Below are 24,650 nucleotides of genomic sequence, written 5' to 3'. Positions count from 1 at the left end.
CCAAGAGCTTTTGTATCTATAAATCACTTTTGCTAGTTAGCCATGGTATCTAGAGAGCAGATTTACCTGAGAAAATACAACACAAGCAAAATGCTTGTTAAGCATAGCAGAATAATATAACAGGAATGAAAATCTGACAATTTCCAAAGCATACATTTATGTCCCATAACAGCTGTTATTGTTTTTATTTCCTCTTCAGGTAGGCTGCTTTTGTCTAACTTTTATTTGTATTTTAAAATTTTGTTTATTTGAAGTGTGTGTTATTTCTACCACTTTTTCTTGGCAATTGTTTTCAATGAGCATGTATTTTTCACAAATACATTACTTTTTCTTTACTTTTATTGAGGTTTGTCTCTATCCCTCCTCCTCTATATTGTAAGCAAGTTTGAACAAGCTGAAGACTAATTTTCCTGCAGGTTTCAAAAATCCTATAAAAAAATCACTTTGGCCATACAAAGTTCAGTCTCCATTTATGGAAGACTGGTTTCCAGTGAAGACACTCTGATATATCATCTGGTAAACATTAAGAACTTGTGGGGTTAATCTCTACTGACTCTGGTCACCATTAAAATGATAGCATTTAACAACAGTCATTATGCTATAGCACCTGAAATACTCTGTTCCTCAGAACAAGGAGATAAAAATATTTAATTTACAAATACAGTTTTGGAAAAATGTCACCTTTTTAATTATGTCCAAGTAGGTAATCAATGCCTCAAAGTTAATCTAAAACAGAGGACACAAATGGGTCATTTACCTTGAACTCCTGCCTAATATAGGCTGTAGGACCTACTTAAATCATCTCTGGAGAAAAATATCACTTAATTCCATAATGTCTCTTCCTTATGCAGAGCAATGACTGCAAAAAGGAGACAAAAGCCAGGACAGGCCTTGCAGTTTTTCCCTTTCTTATAGAAATTGAGCACACATCTGTCTCCTCGCATTCCCTGAGAACTTTTTTTCAAGCAAAACCTGCAGCTTTAATGCCTTCTTAACTTAATGTCTTCTACTTTTCATAAAGTAAAGGAAGGATGGCAGTAAAGGATGCTATGTTTCTGAGCATCTGGTTTGCCTTGCTGATTTCTCAAAAATATGCTACATACACAGCTATGTGTCATATGTATACACTAACGTGGCTGACCCTGATCTTAACCAGCAACATCCTGCTGTGTCCCTTGTCCTTCCCAAAATGTCCATTTTTGCTCTTTATCAGATTGGTTAGTGTTTGACAACCTTTTTTGCATTCATTAATATTCTCTCCTTCTTAGTACTTATATTATGCTCCTTTTTTTTTTCTATCAGCTACTGTCTTTCTTGCTGCCTAACACCCTTTTTGCCTTTCCTAAAACTTTCATCCAGTCCTTCTCATTTGTCATTGCTAACCTATCAACATAGTTATGTCCAGTCTCAACCTGTCTAAATTCAACATCAGACGATCAATTCCTGTTATCTCCTTCCAGGTAGGATGAAGAATACTCTCTTAAAGGTTATTTCTCATTTAAGTTCATGTTTTCTCTGACCAAGTCACCCCTTAATTTCCCCCCCAAGAAGCTAAATTCATGAAGCTTCCTGTGTCTGTCACTAAGGGTGTGTGTTTTCCAAAGTCACAATAACCCTCAAGGCCTCCACTAAAGACACTTCAGTTATCAGTATCTTTTTCAAGTAGAATTAAGCAAGATATTCCAAAAGTTTTACACATCAGGTCCCAAATCCTGTTGTATTCCACATCCCAAATCCTGTTTTACTCTACAGTCCTCAGTTATGCAACTAAGGTCTTCACTAGACCTTTGGCTACAACACCGGACTGAAAATTTGTGTTTGGCTGATGACTAGACATGGAGGCTGTGGTGGTGCAGACCCCCTCCTGGGCCATGTTGCGATGTCAAGACCAGACAACATTGTGTTCTTGTTTTGGATACAAGTGCAGTGAGTTGGGACAATCTCCTGGCTACGATACAGTGAGTTAGGATGACTAGGCACTCCCTAACCATACCTGAAACTCCTGTTACCTGGAACTGTACCTGAAACTCCTGCTGCTTGGATCATGGCCTGCCTTGGAGGGTGCCAGAATTACCTGACAGGAATGATGGCCAGAATGGAAATATACCGACCAAAGTCAATCATCTCGCGATCCTATAAATAGTGATCCTAAGTGAGACCCTTTGAGCTCTCCAGGATTGCAGCAGGCTGTGACCCAGTATCTCCCCCTGAGTTGGGACGCCTCTCAGGGTAGATTTCGTGAGGATTTCAAAGACTAGATTTCACAAGGATTTTAAAGAGTAGATTTCGCGAGGATTTCCAAGATCGTCTGCTGACAGATGCTGAGGAGAAGAAGGGGTCAAAGATTGTCTGCTGACAAATGCTGACAAAGGAGAACAGTGAGTAATCCACTACAATTAGATTTCGTGAGGTTTTAAGAATCACTTGTTACCAATAATTTATTACAATTGGCAAAGGGAGAAAAATCTCGATCATAGGTTAACCTCTATATCTGTGTGTGTGTGTTTGTGTGTGTGTGCGATTTGATTTACGAAACTTTGTAGCGCTGATAGCAAACTTTATTAAATCACTCTGATAATTGGCTGATGATTAAGTATTGTTAAAAATCATATAACCTAATCCTGTGATTTACCATAATAGTGTTAATAAATCTTAAGTTGCTGCTACCTCAAAGTCGTGTAGGATTCATAATCACTCATTCCCTGACAAATTGGCATAGTAATTTAACGGGAGATTTTCCTTACCCTTTGTATCCCTTCTATTAGGTATAAACCGTTGTCCAAGGCTGAGACTAAGACTGGATCCACCCGTACCTAGACTCCTCTCTGAGATGGAGTTTAGAAAGCAAGGGGGTCCATTCTGAACCTCGTGACTCAATGGGAGGTTTTCCTTGCCCTTGTATTAATTCCATTAGATATAAACCGTTGACCAAGTCTGGTACTAAGATTGGATTTAGCTGCACCTGAGCTCCATCAGGAGTTTAGAAAGCAAGGGGGTCCATTCTGAACCTCGTGACTCAATGGGAGGGTCTCCCTTACCCTTTTGCATCTCCGGTCTCTGTGTGAATCATTCTAACTTGATTCTAATTCAATTTTCCTTTGTGTGTTTCTCACATGTAGTAAATAATAGAGTGAACCTTGCCATCGAACTTTCTTAAGTCGCACTTTTACAAATTCACATTAAAAAAATCACCTTTTGCTAATATCTTTGACGGTGATTCTTTCAGTGATCTAAACCACTCCTTTCGCAACAGAGGCCCAGGACTTCTTGCACATTCATTGCTTTCCAGGCAGGAGTTCATGATTTCATACACAGGCTGTATTCTCTTTCTTGACATATGACTTCAGATTTGGCCAGTTTATAATACCTGTGTTTTACCCGGAACAATCTGGCACTCCTTTTACTCTGACCTACACAGATACCATGATGACTCACACCATCCCATTTATCCTTTTTAAGCACTGCCACAGCATTAGCTCTCTTTCCATACATTGAAATTTCTTCAGTACTCAAAGATCTTTTGAAAACTCAGCATGACAGATGCAGACACTGTTCAACTGACTCCTTTAGAAATCAGGTTGGAAAATCAAGGCCCTAGCTCATTCTCACAATTAAAGATAGTTTGGGGTTTTATTCATATAGAGTTGCATTAGACTCTAAGTCCTCGCTACATTTTGATTTATCAGATTTCCTTCCACCCAGTTAAACTAGCACTGAAGTTTCAGGAAGATCATGGTTTTCCTCAGCCCGTTTCAATAGATATTTCTCTGCTGCTAGGAGAGATGAGTAATGGCATTGTTTGGAGGTGGAAAATCAGGGTAGATATTGATTTTTAATGGCTTTTGTAACTTTAGCTCAAAATTTATAGCTCAAAGCAGTTACAATTTCTTTTTACTGTAGGTCTACACACACACACACACACACTTGACTCATTTCTCCCTCAGCCACATTATAATGAATACACCTAGAAGTGTCATGTTCCTTTTCTAAGCTTCCTCTCAAAAAGGCATTCCCCCCCCATTTGAATTATAACAGTAGATCTCTAGATTTCCCATGAGAAAGCTTAATATGAAATCTCTAAGCAATTCATTATAATGTAAGTTGCATAGGTATAGCATTTCTCCTTGCCTAAAAATCCAATTATGATTGCAATATTCAGTGTTTCAATTATCTTATAAGTTTATTGACAAAAATATGTATAAGTACCTCACTGTGTAATGCAGCCCTATTTCTGCTTTGGAAATACATAAAAATATCTATTTGTCAAGTATTTTTTTATAACTACATTTGCCAATGTTTTGTATAAACTAATTATTCATATTACATTTCTCATTCCTAAATAAATATTGGATGGCCAAGTAGTTAGTGCACATATTTTAACATTTTTAAAAATTCAAGGGACATTTTAAGAATATAAAATTGCTATCTTCTTTCCCATTTTCCCTAAACTTCTGTAAATTTTGCAGTAGTATTGAGACTCTTGATATCAGTGGAATAGTTATTTTTCACTGTGTACTCTTCAAAGTGGACTTCAAAAAGTAGGCTACTAGACTACAGATTAGGATATGTGTATTTTCATGCTACTTTTACAGCTGGCCTGCTTTTCCGTGCATCGAGTTTCCCCATCATGAAATATGATAAAAACACTAGGTACATTATCATCATCATCACAGTTAAGAGAAATATTTGCACTTTAAAACATTATTTAACATTAGTAAATATTAAAGTTACAAGCTCATAATTTATTTTAGTGGGGTTTTTTTTTCCTATATAGTTTAATTCCTGTTAATGGCAAACTACGTATCAAACTTTCACAGTGAAAGTATGCTACCAGGGCCTCTCTTTTGCTTTGCAGGTGAGGTATAGGAAAGGTGTATTGTGCTCCAAGTGCAACCAGTTAAACTCTGCAAAATTAAAAACCACTCAAAAAATAAATTATTCATAGAATTCAGTCAGAATTCATATATCACATTAAGCTGCATAAGGTGACTTTCAAGCCATGCTTGAGACTCACCAGCTAGGTCAAATTCTTAGGGTAAAGCAGTTTCTTGCAATATAAAACATACATGAGCAGCATACAATTGCTTTTCAACTACTTACAGCTTCAGCATACCTGAAGTTACCTTACCCATTTGACATTTAGTTGCAGTTTTAAACATAGGGACAAATTTGAGAGGAATTTGGTCTATATCATATAATTCCAAAGAACTTCTACATGCTACGGAGTGGGCCATTGTTCCTGCAAAACTACTTTGCAAAAAAGTATACCAGATCAATTCTCAACCCTCTTTTGACGAGAAGGAGCTTTTCTTCCCTTCATAGAGTCAGAGAGAAGCTGGATGGTAGTTGTGAGTGGAAGACAAATGATCTTCTGACTGCTTCAAATATAACTGCATAAGAACAGAAAATAACTGCAGTGCTGCATCCAAAGAGCAAACTAGAAATTTTTATTGTGATACTGTATTACTATGTTACGATACACAGCAATGACAGTTGTGGAATTCAGTGTGGGTAAGCCAGCAGATTATTTCCTCCTTTTTTTTCCTCCTTATTTCTCTTCGTCTTTGCAATGTCATTCCCTGCCGAAGTGGCATACTGATTCCTCAAGGTTGCGTGGCCCTAATTTATGCGTTACAATTGATTCTAAACTAATAACAAAAATGAAAGGCAATTTTCTGCAATGCAAAACATCGCTTTTTCTGAAGAGACAAATCCAGTACATCAAAGATGCCTTTTAAAAAGTCCTACCTCGAAAATGACCATCTTTGCTGCAAGATGATTACTATCATCTCCAGAACGATTCATTTTCTACCAGTAAATTGAGGTTCATCATTCTCATTTATTTAAATGTACATATCATTTTAAATCTACATATTATTTGCCAATGCCAATTGCAAAACTAAGTGAAAACTGAGTCGAACCACTTCTTTGTAACTCTTTAGTTTGTCATATTTTTTTCTGCTCTGCTTTCTCAATCTTTCTGCAAGAAGATTCCTACATACTTTCTTGGAAAAGACAGCATTCCAGACACACATATTACTCCTTTTCAGTGTATACATACCCTCCTATTAGTGCTCCAGAGGCTTTTATTCAGAACTGGTATGTTTATTTGGAAGTCACACTTGCGGCTCTGCTCATGAGTGGCTAGTGCTGATTGATTTGAAGTATCGCAGGGTGGGACACTTCAGGTTTGCTTGGGTGATACGCTGAGACTGATTTCTACTAGTAGGCTTTTTATGCCAGTTTGGAAAAGCCGAACTGTGTGGAGCAGAATACCCTTTTTTTTGCACTTCCTGAAAACTGGGATGCTATCCAAGCACGCAGAACACCCCTAAATCTGTGTTAAACTCTCAAATCAATAAAGTATTTATTCCTGCAAAATTATTTCTGGGCAAAATTATTGGCTAGTAACAGCAGAAATGCTAAACTGGAGGGAAAAAGTCTGCTTTCCTGCATCAGCCTAGAGGACTAGGATACAGCTCCAAAATGCTGCCCTTTTTCACTGTACAAAGCTTTTTTTCATTAGACCAACATTATCTACTGCACACTTAAGTATTCCTTTCACAAACTGCAATATTCTGCAGGTTTAACTCTGTAAAAGTCTCTGCTAGCCACTCTGATTTGCACCTGCAGAGCGAGTTTCAGTCTGCCTGTGTGATACCCTTGTCCTGGGAGGGCACAAGACACCCCTGTGATGCTTCCTGCTTTCCTTTCACTACCAAGGCAGCTTCACAACCAGTCTGTGTTAGATACTGGCTTTCCAAACACCAAACAGGTGTGAGATAAAGCTTGGACTTCGTCAGCTAAAGATAATAGATTAAATAAGCTGAAAGGCCACATCCTCAAGAGCTACATCTAAAGTAAAGGCAATTTTCATATAAAGCCATAAATAATAAAAAAAAGCAGAAGAATTACTCACTGCAAACTATCTGGTGAGAGCAAGTGAGTTAGGAAATGAGAGAAAGGCCATAAATGAGTGATATTACCTGAAAAACAAAATGTCAATATAATAATAATTTAAAAGAAACAGCAGCAGAATGCTGCCTCTAGGCAGCTACGACTTGTATGAAATAACTTTTCACATAATAGGTAACTCAAGGTCTCAGTGATCTTGGCAAAGTTAAAGGGATAACTTTCAAGTAGAGACGAACATGAAATCTTTTTCCTGCCCTCACATAGGTAGGTTTTGAACTCTTAAATAAATGCTGCTTAACTTCTCAACTTTTCTTCATTTTTGATATGGAATATACATCATTACCACTATTGGGGAACTTTTTTCTGCAGTTAATTTTTAATTTGTTTCTATCACTTTCAGAATACTTTCTAGTATTTTGTTAATGCTTCTTTCTAGTATCTGTATTTTCTACTTACATGCTCTCCCTGAACAAATTCCCTGTGAGTTTTCAATGCAGAGAGTTTAAGTAACGTCAGGCTTGCGATTCAATATATTGGAGAATGAAATTTCTTTTACTCCGTTGGGAACAAAATGTCTCAGTGTGTCGAGTGACTCTTACTAAATTTAAAAAAATATGTCAAACAATCTCCAATTTTCTTCTTCTGCTTGAGCATTCTTCAAAGCTTCAAATTATTTTGAAAATGCTAAAATACCACAGTGAGCTTTCATAACAGAATATTCAGTTATTTAAAATTTCTCACACAACAGGAAAACTCTCATAATCTTCCCTGGACCTGAGGACTCATTGAAACAAATTGTGAACCCCTCAGCTAAAGAAATACCCAGAAACCACTATATGAATTACTAAAACCAGTGAATACATAGACATTCAAAAATAAATATACAAATGAATAAAAGCCTAATCCATAGTAATAAAAATATTCTTTGCCTTGGAAAGATTGAATCATCAAGTGTAAATCCAAACTATATATTTTTTTCTATCTGATGTGTAAAGCTAGCACACATGCATGGGAGGGGACATCCTTCACTGAGATAATGCCCTCAGAGGAGTTTAAATGGCATCGCAGTGATAAATCCAAGGACATACACTATTCTGATTTAACTGAGCTAACATCTATGCAATGTTTTTCAGACACTGAGATTTAAAAGCAAGATTCTAAGATAACAATATGAAAATATGAATTTCTTTACTAGGCACCCAGAGGGAACTAAATGTATAGTATTATTTCAGCTTCTTTTCCTAATCACAGTGTAGCAGTTAAATTTTTTTCCCTAGTCACTTATAGCCTTTTCCCCTCCTTTGTCTCCCCTTTCATGGCTTTGCAGCTTTTTCTGTTGTGACTATTGGGTTGAGAAGTGCTGCCATGCCACAGCTGGGAAAGGATGCACTCTCTGCACAGCTGTAGCAATGATGAAATGTAGGGCAAGTCTTCCTTATAAACAGAGGCTCAATGGAAGCCTCTTTTTATAAGCCTCACGTGCTTTTTTAGCATTTGCCCTGGATAGCTCAAATTCTTCTGGCAGTGCATATTCTGAAGCAGTCCAGATCATCCCTATCTGTAGAGGACATCAAACAGACTAGTCCTCCTAGTCCTATCCCTGCTTTTGGGACGACTGTGGGCAGCTCACCTGCTCTACTTCACCGTACTCCCAACCTGTAGCAATGCAATTGTTAACAGCAATAACAATAAATAAAAATACTTTGTTCCTATCTCTAAGAGGGATATAATAGTAACAGCTGTTTCTTCACTTCTCTAGCCAATAATCTTCAGTAAGACAGTTATGTGGGTTTATTGAGTTTCCAGTCCCAGACACTGAATGTGGAGAATGACAGTTAACAACAGGAGCTTCTGTCCCTCCGAAGGTACAGCCCTCCCTCTCCCGGCTCTTCTGCCTTTCCACGCATACCCCAGACTGGCACGTTTTGTACCTCTACCAAGCACAGGTGGAACAGGCCCCCACAAGACATGCACAGCTCCACAACCAGGAATAGTTTCAACATAATGACTCTCTGACAGAATAAGAACAAAGAACTAAGTTTTCCAGTGATTAGTTATATTTTGGGTGCCAAATTAGGGCTGCTCTGAGGTGACAGAAAGTCACATGCTTTGAGTGAGTAATGTTACAAAAAAATCAGACTGTTCCAAGGAATCTTAATTTAGGTCATTGAACTAAAGCAACCAAATTCTGCAGTTGCTTTGGAAAATGTTGACCTGGTATTTCAGTGTCACGTTAGCAGGACTGCGCACCAGGCTCCTTCAGCTCCTTTCGTCAGCTTGCTCCTGCACAGCCTAAGGTCAAAGCAAAATCTGGTAAGGCACAAGAGACAAAAGGAGAACACAGACTTTGCTTAAGCCATTGCATCCAGAGGCCAGGGAGTCTGCCCTTTCCAATGCTTACAAACCTCTCTGAAGGTAAACCACAGCCACTGACACAACTGCCTATCAGTGTCAACTCTCAACTAAGACGTGATTGGAATTAGCAAGTGTAAGAGAATTTCCTGCACAGTGATTGCATGCACTACACCTGTATTTTCGAGGATCTTGCTTAATACCTTTTTTTGATTTTATAGAACTTTGTGTTACACATACACAGAGAAATACACTGCCAAGACTCTATATGGATAACCAAGAGATCAGTTTTTCAAATTGTCTGCACAGCAATAAAAAAGATGGGATTCACACTTTCTGTTTGCTGATAACTCGGCTCCATACATAGATACTTCTGCCTCTTCTTGTAGGCAGACTGTGCTGGCCCCTTCCAGGAAAAAAATCCTGTGGGTGAGCTTTTTTGCAATAAATACCCATAGGTCACTGTTCTACTATAAACCTGAGATAAACTAGTCAATAAGAAGGATTCTGCCTTTGAATTATAATTTATTTCAGTCTGAGGCTGCAAGAATAACTACCACTTACTCTCACTTAGGAAGCAGGCAGAGCCTAGCAAAGAAGAAATGTAATAAGGGCACCCAGTCAGAAAGCTTTCAACAGTGAAGAAAACATCTAGAGTTCTGCAGAAATAAACACTCAGAGCAACACTGCGTTTGGAGGAGCTCGGCAGGTACCTGAGGGACACTCGCTTTAAAAGATTTACTTTCTCTTCTTGGAAGATGTCAGACCACTCCACTGAGGCCGTTGATGGTTGGATATTGATTTGTGCACTCTGGATTCTCAAACGGCATGCGTCTACGGCACAAGCTTTTAAACTTTGAAAACACCTTTTCCTAGTGGCCATTTCTTGACCACTCCCTTCCACTCTGTTATTTCTGAACCACATAAAGGAGGACTTTCCTGGCATTGCAACGTCCTACAGTCTCATTCCCGAGAGGTCAAAGTATACTGATGCATGAACAACTGGTGTCTAACATCTTAAAAAAAGGCAGAAAGCAGATACACAACTGACTAATAGTGAAAACCTTATTTCCCAGACATACAAGCAAATAGTGATCTTGGTGGATGAAAAGCTGGACATGAGCCAGCAATGTGCGCTCACAGCCCAGAAAGCCAACCGTATCCTGGGCTGCATCAAAAGAATTGTGGCCAGCAGGTTGAGGGAGGTGATTCTGCCCCTCTGCTCCGCTCTGGTGAGATCCCACCTGGAGTACTGTGTCCAGCTCTGGGGTCCTCAGCACACGAAAGACATGGACCTGTTGGAGCAGGTCCAGAGGAGGGCCACAAAAATGATCAGAGGGCTGGAACAGCTCTCCTATGAAGAAAGGCTGAGAGAGTTGGGGTTGTTCAGCCTGGAGAAGAGAAGGCTCCGAGGAGACCTTATTGCAGCCTTGCAATACTTTAAAGGGGGCTTGTAAGAAAGATGGGGACAAACTTTTTTGTAGGGCCTGTTGCGATAGGACAAGGGGTAATGGTTTTAAACTAAAAGAGGGTAGATTCAGACTAGATATAAAGAAGAAATTTTTTACAATGAGGGTGATGAAACACTGGAACAGGTTGCCCAGAGAGGTGGTAGATGCCCCACCCCTGGAAACATTCACGGTCAGGCTGGACAGGGCTCTGAGCAACCTGATCTAGTTGAAGATGTCCCTGCTCATTGCAGGGGGGTTGGACTAGATGACCTTTAAAGGTCCCTTCCAACCCAAACTATTCTATGATTCTATGATTCTATGATCTCTGCCAAAACAAGATAGATAGATAGATAGATAGGTAGATAGATAGGTAGATAGATAGATAGATAGATATAAAAAATAAGACATTGAGTCAAATTAAAATCCTTGTGCCATTGAATACAATCCAATTCCCACTGCTCTTCAGTGTTCAGTGGAATGCACCTCTTACATTTTTGCAAACTTCTGCATTTTCCCAAAGGAAATTAGTGATGAAAACAGTATTATTAATAGTACAGTAGTGATTATCTCTTAGGTTTACAAGGTACCAAAGTAAATAAAAGCCCAGGCCTGAAATAAATTCCTTACTCTACCAAAATGTATGAGGATTGTTTTTTCCACTGTTTCCTCAGGATTTTTAAATTTTATCCTTTAAGTTTACTTATGATTACAGTTTTAGCCTTTCTAGTTGAGATTTGAATAGACCCTTGAATTTGGTGGAAATGTGGAAACCCAACCTTTTAGAGAACAATAATCTTGAATTAGAAAAATGCAATCTTCTCATGGCACTTGATGTCACTGAAATATCAAGTTAAAGGAAAGAAGAGAGAGAGTAGATTTTCAGTCTCTCCACTGAACAGAGCATGTGGTGGACACAGAATAAAATTTATCAGAGTTATCACAGCACACTCCCACATGATAAATCATTATTGAGAATTTACTCTTTTAGAATATCTTTAACCTGATTTTCTAAGGAAATAATTATGCTATGTAAGCATCCATGCCTGTCTCTCCCTCAACTGTAGTAAGCCCAATAGCCAATTGCAACCAAATCTGAAAAAGTGAGGAGGAAACAAAACAGTAAATTCCTAAAAACTTTGTAAAATGATGTGGTTCATTAAAAACAGGGACATCTGCAGTGTAACCTGAATTGTTATCATAGGCCAGAGAATCCACAGGAGTATAAAAGAAAAAGAAACAGAGACACTTCATGAATGTCTCAACCTTGGGAAAATTCTCAGTCAGAGCTCGACCTGTTCAGATACCAAGGTCAGTCAATCTCATCATGCAAATGCACTGGGAACTAGATATCTTTAATTCCAGTATTGATAGAACTTAATTTTTCTAAACAGTCTATTCCACAAAAAGTAATATAATTTTACTTTTATACAGATACAGAATGAAAATATGTGCTGAAGCATCAAAAGATTCTGTGAAAACAGCTTTACTAATCATAACTGCCCTCTTTTACATCTAAAGAATAGGCAAGGTTAGATGAGAAAAAAAGTACTGAGATCTGAACTCAGATGTTGAACTTGGCATGAATCCACCATGAATCATTAAGTGACCCACTGTCTGTCTTTATTCTTCTTCAAGGTAACTATTGATATGGGCTGATATGCCATCAACTTCTATTAAAATCCGCTCTTCAGCATATGTCTCCAAGCACAGCGCTGTACCAAGGAGCCAATCAGTTAAAACTTTCCTCCAGCTTAGAGTAGTTAGGCTAGGCTTTGTCACAGAGTCTATTCAGTTATCTCTTACATTGACCACTGATTTACAAGTGCAAATCGGTCTCTTGATAGTTCTGGATACATTTTTCAAGTCCTGCAGTAATGGAAGACTAACATCACTGCACTAATGTGAGACATTTTATGTAGAGTTTCCTTTTTATGGTGTCTTTAATGTTCAAGCTAGAGCAAGGTAATGGCTTATTTTAAGGAATTTTGTCTAAGTGTGCATTTGGGCATTGTAGTTTATTACAAATCACCAAGTCTTAATCTACATCTGGATCTGAATTTTATACTTGTAAGTTAGCAGAGAAACTCACACGTTCTCTGAGGTAGTTGAAGGAATTAAAACTATCTTTTTTTTCCTATTTTTTTCAGAGAAGAGAATTTGTTTGATTTCTCTTAACTGTGTAATTGTGTTACTCAGGTAGGTTCTTATGAGAGCTCTAAATGAGGATCACTTATTTAACAGTGATCCTTGTGGGCTCAGGGATTGGTGACGGTACCTGATAAGTGGCTGGCACAACTGAAGAAGAGTAAAAGGATAAGAGCCTGCCACTAAGGAGGGGGCTGGCAGAGGCGTACTTACAACTGCCTTAACTCTTGCAACAGCACTGATCACAGCTTTAAGGTGGATCTGCTTCAAATTCATTGTGTTTGTGATCTCTCACTGAAGCCTTTTAAGCTCAAAACCCGCAGTCTTGTTAAACTGTAAACTAGGACACAACATTTTAAATAGAAACAACTGAACAACATTATGTCAAAGAGCAAAAATAAAAAAGCTTTCTACACAAGCCCACTGCATCCTTGCAGTCATTTCTTGGTACGCCAGCTGGGTCTCAGGCAGCTCGGTGATGCTCAGCAAGCTCTGCACTGTCCATCCCCCCTGTCCCTTAGCAGGGTTTCCTTTTGGCATTTTTGACACCCTGCTGATCTGCTCCCCAGCTCCACATGGGACACGTTCTGCCCACATGCACGCAGTGCTCCTATGTTACCCCAAGGGATGGAGCCCTCTTTTCATCCTGGGGCAAGGATCATACCTAAGCCAGTAACTCTCTTCAGGAATACATCCCACAAATTCATGTCACCTATGGATGAAGGTGAACCTCCTACAACTAAATTAATGGTGTCTTTGCCAAGTCTATAGAGACTGGGAGATGTTCTGAAGTAATCAATCCTTTACCACCTTCCCTTTCATCCTGCTATTAAAAAAAAGCAGGAAAGAGTGCAAAAGCTCTAATACACCTTCAACCAATTTCTTTTACATTGTAAAATCCTTTAAATTATATTGACTGTTTCAAAATGTGGATAAATGTTGTGAAGAAAATATCCTATGGTTTTGGGGATGCAGAATTCTGTAACTTAGATAACTGGACTAGAATGGAAAGTTTATTACCAACTGTTTGATATGGGCAAACTACATTTTTATCTCTCAACAGCAGCAACCTTAATACATTTTGCAGCTTTGCCATTAAATACAGAGAGATGATTTTCCATCTAATTTCTAAAAGCAGTTTTGTGGAAGAAAATGCATAATCAACATGGAGAATGTCTTTCCTCTGAAAATGCTTTTAGTCTAACATAAATGACAGCTATTTAAAGGCAATCACTTGTGTTTTATATCTCACACAAAAACCAGCAGACACAGTATCCTGCCTTTGAGACAAAACACTGATACATGTGACAGAACATTTCAAGCAGTAATAATCAGAAGCCATAGATTCAGCAGCATCCAGAAAACAACTGAAATATTCTCCATTAAAATCTGTAGCTTTTTTTGCTATTGTTCAGTCTTTACCTAATATTATGTTGTATTATATTATGAATAGCTAATTATCTGCAGGAGACAGGTACGAGATGTAAATCACATTCGTTCTGCATTATGTACACTGATAACTTACACATCTGTTAAAATAAAGTGGTTTTCAAAATATCACCCAGGAGGCATGTGTTCTGTTCAGTGACCTTTGGAAACTCTAGTCCAATGAATAACTAGTGATGCGCAAATAAGTTGAGAGACAGTAGATAAAAAGTGCCTATAACCTTATACGTTATCTGTTATGAGGATGGCTATGGTAAAAAGATATATTGCTCTTTCATAATTTGCCTGAGAGAGCAAATCAATAAGAACTTAAACTTGTATCCGTTTAAGTTGAATGGTTATGGAATTCATTATCCTGGACAATTAAAAATATAACATGCAGAAAAAGTGCAATGAATTGTATAATCTAAGTATCTAATTTAATGGTACTTTGCTACCTTACAGGCATTTGTTCATATGGCGTCAGTCATATCTTGGTAAACCTGGCCTTGCATTCAAACATTTTATGCAGAAAGAAGCCTAACTGTGTTTGCCTCAAGGTGACAAAACTTCCTATTACCAGGATGTTGGTAGAATATTGAAGGAATTCAGCAACGATAATCTTGCATCCATTAGAAATCTTTGTAAGCACTATGACATGTGACAAAGCTTAGACTTTCTTTCTCACACAATATGCGGCCCATCTGGTCTTGATCTCGTGGCAAAGAAAGTCCGCAGTCTAAAGAAAACAGTTATGTAACCAAAAGACAAGGAAAACCCAACAAATCCAGGAAGATATGATGCAGCACAAATTTTAAATCTCTCTCTTTTTTTTTGGTGCTACTTTTAAATGACACTACCAACAAGCCTTCAGTGCCAGCCCTGATTATAGCTCACGTAATTCAGACTTGCATAAACATATGCTTTACACATAGATATGGTCTATAGCTTTTATACAGTCACTTGAACATTAAAACCACTTTTGTAATTTTTGTTTTATAGTATAAAACTACATGTCTTCTATTCTGCACACATGCAAGGAAATCAAGGAGGTTAAAAGAGAAAAGATGCCACAATTCCAATTCACAAGCTAAAAGGGAGATACCAAGTCACACGGGCTCTTCCCAATAATCAAATGCCTAGTCGAGCACTGGCATAGTTATGGGGAAGAAAAGCATTCTGGATACTGGTCTGCAAGTAGCTGCACCTGAAGCTTCTTAAAAACATGAAAGGCTTATCCTGTTGCATCACTCACATTTTCATAGTTTAGAAAAAAGAGTGGACATCTTTATTCAAAACATAAATAATTTTATTCTTAACCACTTTTAATTTCATAAGTAATTGCATTCTTTTTATCACAGATTATATTTTTTTCTATAAGAGAAGAATGAATTATACTTACCCTCTCCAAAGTAATTTCTTCAAATTCATACTCAATTTCTGTTCCATTGACCTAAAGAAAATAAAGTAAGAAAATTCCTTAAATGCACATGGAAGGTAATGTCATAGGGATGCTGTACAGACATTCCAGTATGATCAGTTTACTGAAACACATTTTCAACATATAGGTGAGGCTATCTAAATTACAGCCTACTTAGCTCCCCTTTGTCTTGAATGGCATGTAATCAAGCCTACAAACTTGAAACCAGTAAAAGTTCAGTATGTAAAAACACTGAAATAATGGATAACTAAGTCACTTACTTAATATGACTGATATATGATATAGCGTGTTCATGGACTTTGTGCAAATGTTTAAATAATTTCCAAGGTAATAGTTTCACGTCAAAAATAGAAGACTAGTTTCTAAAAATTATTCTCACAAATGGAAGAAAGACTAATTATTCACTGCCTTATGAGCTCCAATTTACTTTGCAATACAAAACCAGACAGGAAATTCATAGTACTTATGTAAAAAATCACTCACTGATACATATACTGAAATACATCTTGTTTACTATATTAACCTAGGGCAAGAACATGACAGAGGACCTTTGCAATAGATAGCTGAATGGCAAAAAGGCACAGAATGTTAATTGAATTCTTATGCTGAGTTTCAGTGTCAAAATAAATTAAGCTACAAAATGTAGAGCACCAAAATGGATTGCACTGGACAAGAAATCTATCAGCTGAAGACATGACACTGATTTAAGCAGTATTCTGAAACCCTGTTCCAGTCTCACATGGATTTTTTCTGTCCCTCTAGGCAACTCACTTAACGTCCCTTTCTTAGCTTCCTCATTTCTTAAATGGGTAGAGTACCGCATCTGAGAAAGCTGTAAAAGCTGACTATATTGTAAGTAAACTGCAGAGTAATAAAAATACTTTTATTATTAAAATCTCAGGAGAATTCCAAAGTGTCCCTTAGCTACAGCTAGTCAGCAATTTTTTTTATTTGGCCAGAAAATATTGATTAATGAAAAATAATAGTTACTGCCCATGAATCATGCCGTTTTAGTTTTTGTGATGCCAGGATATTTCCTGGAAAATAGTTTTGCTTTAGTGTTTTGCTTAATTTATACTTAATGAAAAAAAAATTATTTTGTAAGAGCAAAAATGGAGTGAAGCATTAGGATTACCTAATCTTGGAGGAACAAATTTGTTATTTCTCAGAACAAGAAGATTTATTACTCCTCCCCACTCCCAGCTGCTAATTTTCTATATTAGCTTTCTAACTGCAATCAGAAAACACCGTACACAAATCATTCTTTATCGAGTCAAGCACCTTTCAAATGTAATTAAATATTTCTTTTGTGAATATTATTACTAGGTACATGTATCTACCAAACAAAACCTTCCTATAAAAGCCACCAACTATTTAATTTGTCTGCAATTCAAGATCTGATAAACCATGAAATCAGTAATAGAAATACAATCCCCAGAATCTGTGTTCAAAAGGAAAGAGAGAAGTACAAACAAATAACCCACGCTTAACAATGAAGCGAAAACACAGCATCAATGAATAAAATATTTAATACATATATAATATTTGGATTTTTTACATTGTTACAATCTGGTAATCACATTACACTGTGCTAAAACCAGATATGAACAAAAATTCTACTATAGGATATTTTCCTGTTCTATGTTATCACTTTATTGCTTTGTGCATAGACTCTTTTATTAATATAGGCAACTTACTAGATATGAACAGCTTTATAGCTATTCCATTTTTCATCCTTTCTTGTCTAATGATAATGAAATCAAAGCTGTCTATATGTCTCTGTTCTCATGAACTTCTCTTTCATCTTAGGTTGGTGGATAGCTCTGATCTATGACTTCAATTCCTCAGTCTTGCTCTATAAAGCTGTCTTTGCTTCACTGCTTATAATCACTTTTCCTTTGCATTAAAAACTCGTTAGTGCAGCAAAATGGGAAAAAGAGGGACATGAGAAGTGAGCAACCTCTGCATAAAGATGAAAGGAGAAAACACAAGCTGAATACTCAATTTGTATTTGCACACAAACAATATCTTGATTATGATCATCTGAGGGGTTTCTTTTATCATTCACAGTCACGATTCCAAAAAGGTCTTCAGTTCAAATCACCATTAATCGCAGCAGAGATCCATTATCAGGTTCCATAGCAGCAGGGATGACATGAATTAAAAAGCTGATCTTGATCCAACTCCTTTTGTTATTTAAGCATATATATCTACATATGCAGTTCACTGCCCTGCTTTTCTTGCTGGTTGCTCAGAAGACCAATGTAGTTATTTCGTAAAGGATCTAATAAGATATTGCACCTACCTGAGGCAGGTGGAATGATGATGTGTGCAGTACCATTCATTGCTAGCACCATTTTATTTCATATTTAGACTCTCTGACTGCGCCTACACTGCTAAATTAGAGTCAATTTTCAGCCAAGTCTCAGTGCTTAAGGCTGTTTCTGTCTGGAGCCTGCTGGAAACAAATAGCCAAGGAGTGAGCCAACAGTTAAGCAGGAGGAGAATCATGGCTCCAGTGCTGGAACTGGCTTGTCGGTCCTCTCATTTAGCAGCATATGGACATACCCTCTGGTTTGTCCATTTTAACTTGACAGTCTCTGGCTTGACAAAGCACCTGAATAAGCTGTTTGAATCTGCAACTTCCATTTCTTGCAAGTAGTGGGAACCTGTTCCTATGTCTCTCTTTACATGAGTTTTCTGAATTCTGCTTTTATATCAGATTGCAGCAAGAACACACAGCAAAATTTACTATGGCCTGTCTGATTTTAGATAACTATGCAAAATTCCAAACATTTTCATATTGTTTTCTCTTCTCCTCCACAAAGAAATCATCAACATTTCCAAGTCAGTTTGGGAATATTCTTTCCCACCTTTCCTGACTGCAAGGTTGACACAACAGATATCTTTAATCTCAACTAAATTTTGATATTTATAATGCTGAAATGTGAGGTAGTCATCTAGCTCTCTTTATACTCAGTGAGAAGAAACAGGCCCTTCTAGGTCTTAATTCATTTCATCCTACACTAGAAATCTCAGGTAGGTTAGATGAATTGTGCCCTTGAGGTTTCCTTTGGCTACGTACAAACAGAGTCTAAAAACGATGTGTAAAGTTTGGTGAGCACTTGCCTTAAATCTGTTTTCTCTGCATTACTCCTAACTATAGACTGGTAACAAAGTTCTGCTTAAGGGAAGCCGTATGTCTTTCATAATTATACACCAGTGAAAGGCCAGATCTCTGGTTTAGCAGCTTTTCTGATTGCCTTTTTTGGCTTGTCTGCACCTGTAACTGGCAGCACATGCACGGCATGATATCCAGCACCTGCTCCCACAAGCCCAACCGGTTAGGATGTCCACAAGGAACAATTCAGTCTCTCCCCTTCTCCAAAAGCTCAAAGCCAAGATACGTTGCTGTTGGCTTCCCTCTCTGATTCGGGACACTGATGTCCCCTCTTCGGAGAAAGAGTGCTCAACAACACCTGTGACAGTAACAGGCCCAGAAGACTCTGGCGGAAGTGGGTAAAAAGTGCACAAGATGGTCCATGGGAGGATGCAATCGACCACGTCCCTTCTTGAAGGCACAGAGTCTGGAATCAAAATGTGTCTCATCCAGGAACATGTTTTATTTTGAGCAGAACAAAAAAGATACTGTTGGCCAGGACAAAATACCTAAGTGCTACATGAGGAACAGGTCAGTATGAAACCTTTAGATAACTTTGAGGGCCTTTGTTGCCCTGTTGTTCAGGAACAGCATCACTAACACACACTTCTGATGCAAGAAGGCTTCTTAGTCTCCTGACCTTACATATGTTTAAGATCTGGAGTGAGATGAACTTACAGCACCTGTAGAGTAAGTTACCATAATTCAATTAAGTCCCAATGTTTAAAGCAACTACTTGCAAAGGTGAGGTAACAGTTGCCTTTCACTTACAGCTGTACCTGTTACACTGGAGGACTCTCCCAAACTTTTGACAAGAAAATGTCTTTAAGAAAGAGATGTAACGTACGGTGACTATCGAGATTCCAGCATTCAAGAGAGATTTCCTGGTGAAGCTCTAATCACTACTAGTGTTCACTTATCTTTCTAAGAAGAAAGCACTAGTCATCTTCAGATGACACTTTCTTTCAGGAGAATGAGAAATAAGGAACAGGTAAAAAAGGTTTTTTGTACACTATTTTGTGAAAAACCTGAAATAAAGCCCAGCACACAAAACACTAAAATAAGGACCTGACAAACTCAGATTTGTTTGTTCCTTTATGTGAAGAATTTTACTCTGACTTTCCAGGAAGTTCCTCTCATTTACTGCAGTTTAAGGATGACATAAGCAGCTGAAGTAGTCCCTTAATGAAAATCAATTCTACAGATTATGATAGATTCCCCAAATCCTTGAGAACAGCATTCTGTTGGGTTTTTCATTGTCACATACTCTGTCACTTATGTTAAGTCTTTTATAGATATGTTTTTTTCTTATAATAATAATTTTATACTCTTTTTATACTTCTGCAATTATTTGATTTGATAGACCTGTTTACACTTAAACAAGTAAGCATTGCCTAATTCTTTCTTGCTATACTTCTACACATCTACAACTGCATCCACCCACTCAATAAGATAAAGATGTCATCATATGAATTTTAATGATAAGAACTGTGTTACGATAGTGGCAACAACAGCATCAAAACACAACTTATACAACTGTAATATTTCGAAACCACTGCTCCTATTCTTTCTAATAAAATTTATGTCATTAGAGTCGTTTGTTATGCTTAGTCTTATTTTAAAGAAGAGATTGTTTTGCCTAAAAATTACAACATCTGTAGACTTTTATTACAGACAAAACCCATTTTAATTATATTTAATTGGATATTGTTTTTCAGCTGTCTTCAAGAAAGAAGACTGCTGCTTCTACTTTTATTATCATATGCATAGGAAGATAACTATCCTGCCACTGATTTTCACTCAACATGTAAATTTTATTCTTTTGGCTGTATGGTTTCACCAGCTGCCTAACCACCCAAACCTCACCAGAATACAAGATTGCCAAATTCTTGTTGTACAAGTAACCCTAGGATATATTTGTCCTTTAAAAATTTCCAATTTGCTGCATAATTAAGACTGTCCATTTTACATTTCAGAAACATCAAGGCCATTTGGGTAATTTAACAAGTATAAAATTTAAATAGCCCTTCATAATTTCTGTTTTATCAGCAAGACTAAAGAATGATCCTTATTTAGCCCTTTGCCATCTCCACATTTAGGTTATTTCTTCATTAACTGTCAAAGGAAACCTGCTGATGTCCTTTTGATATTATTTTCCAAGAGCATTAAAAGTTTCCTTTCTCACTGCATATAAACATACAGAAAATAGTCTCCTGTGTTCTCTGATTTCAAATATGATGATTTTGTGTTTTCAGACTGTCCTAAAGAGGCTGCCAGAAAGTTTTTCATGCTACTCTGCTTTATCTAAGTGAGCGAGTGCGTTTTATAGGCTTTTTATACAAGATACCCCCCATCTATTTTTAATCACAGTGCATAACTAAGCTTACTTCCTTCTTTTCACCCATATTTCCTTTAGGAAACAAGGGCAATATGTTAAGCTCTTTGAATGAAAATTTACCATAACCTAAAACTTTCTTGTCATAATATGACTGTTCTGGTGTGAAGAGTGAAGAGGGAAAGACCATATGGTTTTGAAATAGATTTATACTTTATCAGGAATAGGTCTTACAGTACACGTGCAACTGATTTGTGGATCCTTCCGCAGATGCCTACGCAGCACTCGACCACCAGTCATTGTACATCCTTTAGGGAAGAAGTCACCCTCACCACACAATTAGCAGACCTCCAAGAAGCCAAATCCAGCTCTTGGTCAACACCTGTAAAGATCTGCAGCACAGTCATGATCAACTTGTACCCTGCTCAAAGGGTGCTCTTTTTGCTCATTGTTTTCTTCTTAGATGTCTCCTATATCCTTCTCTAGGTCTTAATTTTTAGTCAGCCTTCTGCTTCACTGTTTGTGTACCGTACTCATCCTTTCCTCTCCCCCTCCCTCACGGTTACCCTGGGTTTTCTTGTTTTCATTCTCTTGGAGAAAATACCTGTTTAGCAAGTAACCGTTATCACTTTTCTCTGGTTGATTTCTAAATCCCTAATTTTATCTTACCCTACCACATTTCTCAAGTCCTGTTCAGAACAAAATCATGTTTTCTGTATTGCTTGTGTATCACCATCCCCTAACACTAATCACAACTTCTCATGTCTCCACCTCAGCCTCCACTACTTTCTCTGATTTTCATTCTTTTCATGTTTTTTACTTGTTTCTTCCTTCTTACTACCTCCAAATCTGTTCTTTTCTTTTTCTCTCACACACAGATGCACGCACATACATACCAAATTAAACATACTTTATCTAATCCCACTTCTTCCAAAGGATTATTCATGATTAGCTTTCCACCGTCTCATCTTTTCCATCTAAACTTTTAACATAATCTTCTCCCATAACTCCTATTAAGTCACTCATACACTCCATGTACCTTGATTTCTTTCACTAATATGCTTCACCCACTTAACCATAGTTTCAAGATCTCGTCCAAATAAGGGATTCTCTTCTAGTTTCCACTACTTGCTGCTCTCACTCCTCACAATCCTTTCCTCTGTTCAGCAACAATTTAATTTTTTTTAGCTATTTTGTCTCCATAGATCTGACACTTTCTACAGTCTGAAAAACATATATCTTGATACCCTCCTCCTAGGTATTCTTGTTATTTAATGCAGCTTACATGTTATGTGATAGCACTCTGTTCTTTACAATGTAAGCCATCAAATTTTCCTTTGTCTTCTCTTTGTTTTGTCCATATTCTGAACTTGGCCATATACACCACAGAAGAAAAGTTCCTATATGTTTGTAAGTGTCAGCACTCAATATATCTAATGCAGACCTGTCCTGGTTTCGGCTGGGACAGAGTTAACTCTCTTCTTAGTAGCTGGTACAGTGCTGCGGTTTGGATTTAGTGTGAGAATGATGTTGATAACACGCTGATGGTTTAGTTGTTGCTAAGTAGCGCTTATCTTAAGTCAAGGCCTTTTCAGTTTCCCATGCTCTGCCAGCAAGCAGGTGTGCAAGGAGCTGGGAGGGAGCAGAGCCGGGGCAGCTGACCCGAACTAGCCAAAGGGGTATTCCATACCATGGAACGTCATGTCCAGTATATAAACTGGGGGGAGTTGGCCGTGAGGGGCGGATCGCTGCTGGGGCATCGGTCAGCGGGTGGTGAGCAATTGCATTGTGCATCACTGGGTTTTTTTTTTCCTCCCCTCCCCCCCCCCCCCCCTTTTTTTTGTTATATTCCTATGTCGTGGTTAAACCATGACAAGACCCATCACAAAACTCCTGGTTTCATAAGCATAATCCATGCAGCAGATCAAAGCAGAGATCATGATTTCAAATGGGGTTCACAGTAAATGGAAATAAAATGACATCCATGTGTGAATTCTGTTTAGGCTAGTGCTTCCAAGTTGTACAAAATTAGTATCAACAAAAGAGGAAGAATGCAAATTTCAGCTTTTGTATTTACAACCTTCTCTCTTACACTAAGAGAAATTCATATGCCATCATATTAGCTATCTAACAGGTAGAAATCTAAGTTAAGCAGTCATCTAGGCTTCTTTTTTACAGGCACTGGAGAGAGGAATCAAGAGGGGAGTGATTTATGCCATGTGCCTTAGTCTTCGGATGGAATTGCCATTTGAGGAACCTGTGTCTGCCCACTGACTATATAGAGACACTTTAGATTTTTAGGATTTGCATCCTAAAGAAATAATTTCATAAAATTCCTTATATTTCTGTATCTTAAATTTATAATATACATCAGTGCAGGAATTTGAAACAGTGTATTCCAGAGAACTGGATACAGTAATTTCTTTCCACAAAATTACATTTTTTCTTGTGCAATTCAGGTCATTTAGTATATGGCTTCAGAAGTTCGCAGTCATTCTGCCTTTCATTTTCTTCTGTGCTTCTGCTCTTGCTGACACCCTAACATATGAGTTATCATAAACTCTCAGTTTGTCAGGTTCCTATATCTCTGGTCCATTTCAGTTTTAGAAGAAAATCCATCAAACTTTTCAACAGTCTGAACAGTTCATAGATTTCTAGAAATGATTTTCCTATGTAATATTTCATTCTATGCACAAGATGATACATAAAAATGGAAAATTGCTGTTGCTTGATTGACCCTATTTCATCAACAAAGATTATGAAGTACTTGTAACTTGGGACTTACAAGGTTATTTTAATAATGTTTAATACTGTAATTTGCATAATTTTATTTAAAAGGTTGGTAACTGTAGTTAGAGTGTTTAAAAGGCAGAAATTAATACATAAACTGTGGGTTAAGTTTGATTCATTTAAACATTCAGTATAAAATTCTCTCTCAGTTTTAGAGAGAAATCAATAGCATACTAACTGGCAAAATTTTAGGCAAGGAAAGAACAGCAATAATTTACTGCATTCTTTGATGTCCATGACGTGTTTATGTAGCAATTATATAATGAAATATATATAATATACATAATGGGCATGCCCCATTTCCTCAATAAATAAATATACAACCAACATAATCTAATCTCTTGCAATTTGTTAAGTGACAATGTACTCTGACTCGTATTTTTGTGCCTAAAATTGTCTCCCAGTACCTTTGTTTACCTTTGAGAGTTAATACTCCCTTCCCTGCTCTCTCACCCCATTGCCTATGAACAAACCACAATCAATGAATTCTCTTGGGTTCTTTTCTTCTCGTTTGTTAACTCTAGCACAGGTACTGAAGGCTAAACTGTACTGTCAGTAACACTGCTGCAATCCCATTGGTGTCACTGGGCTTGTACTAGTGTAACTGATGTTACATTTATTCATCTGTGGATGTAC

The 24,650-nt window shown here is 37.5% G+C and overlaps 1 protein-coding gene across 7 annotated transcripts in view; it reads right to left on the bottom strand.

Annotated features, from left to right (window-relative positions):
- Positions 1 to 24,650, bottom strand: part of DLG2 (discs large MAGUK scaffold protein 2) — a 1,037,179-nt gene that overhangs the window by 377,435 nt on the left and 635,094 nt on the right. For all 7 annotated transcript variants that reach the window (XM_050914840.1, XM_050914880.1, XM_050914903.1 and 4 more), the window contains one exon: positions 15,691 to 15,741. In XM_050914840.1, coding sequence (XP_050770797.1) covers positions 15,691 to 15,741 — 51 coding nt within the window. The remainder of the gene's footprint in view (positions 1 to 15,690; positions 15,742 to 24,650) is intronic.

Source organism: Gymnogyps californianus, chromosome 1 (genome assembly GCF_018139145.2).
Source record: "Gymnogyps californianus isolate 813 chromosome 1, ASM1813914v2, whole genome shotgun sequence".
Classification (NCBI taxonomy): Eukaryota; Metazoa; Chordata; class Aves; order Accipitriformes; family Cathartidae; genus Gymnogyps; species Gymnogyps californianus.
This window is presented reverse-complemented; position numbering and strand designations above follow the sequence as displayed.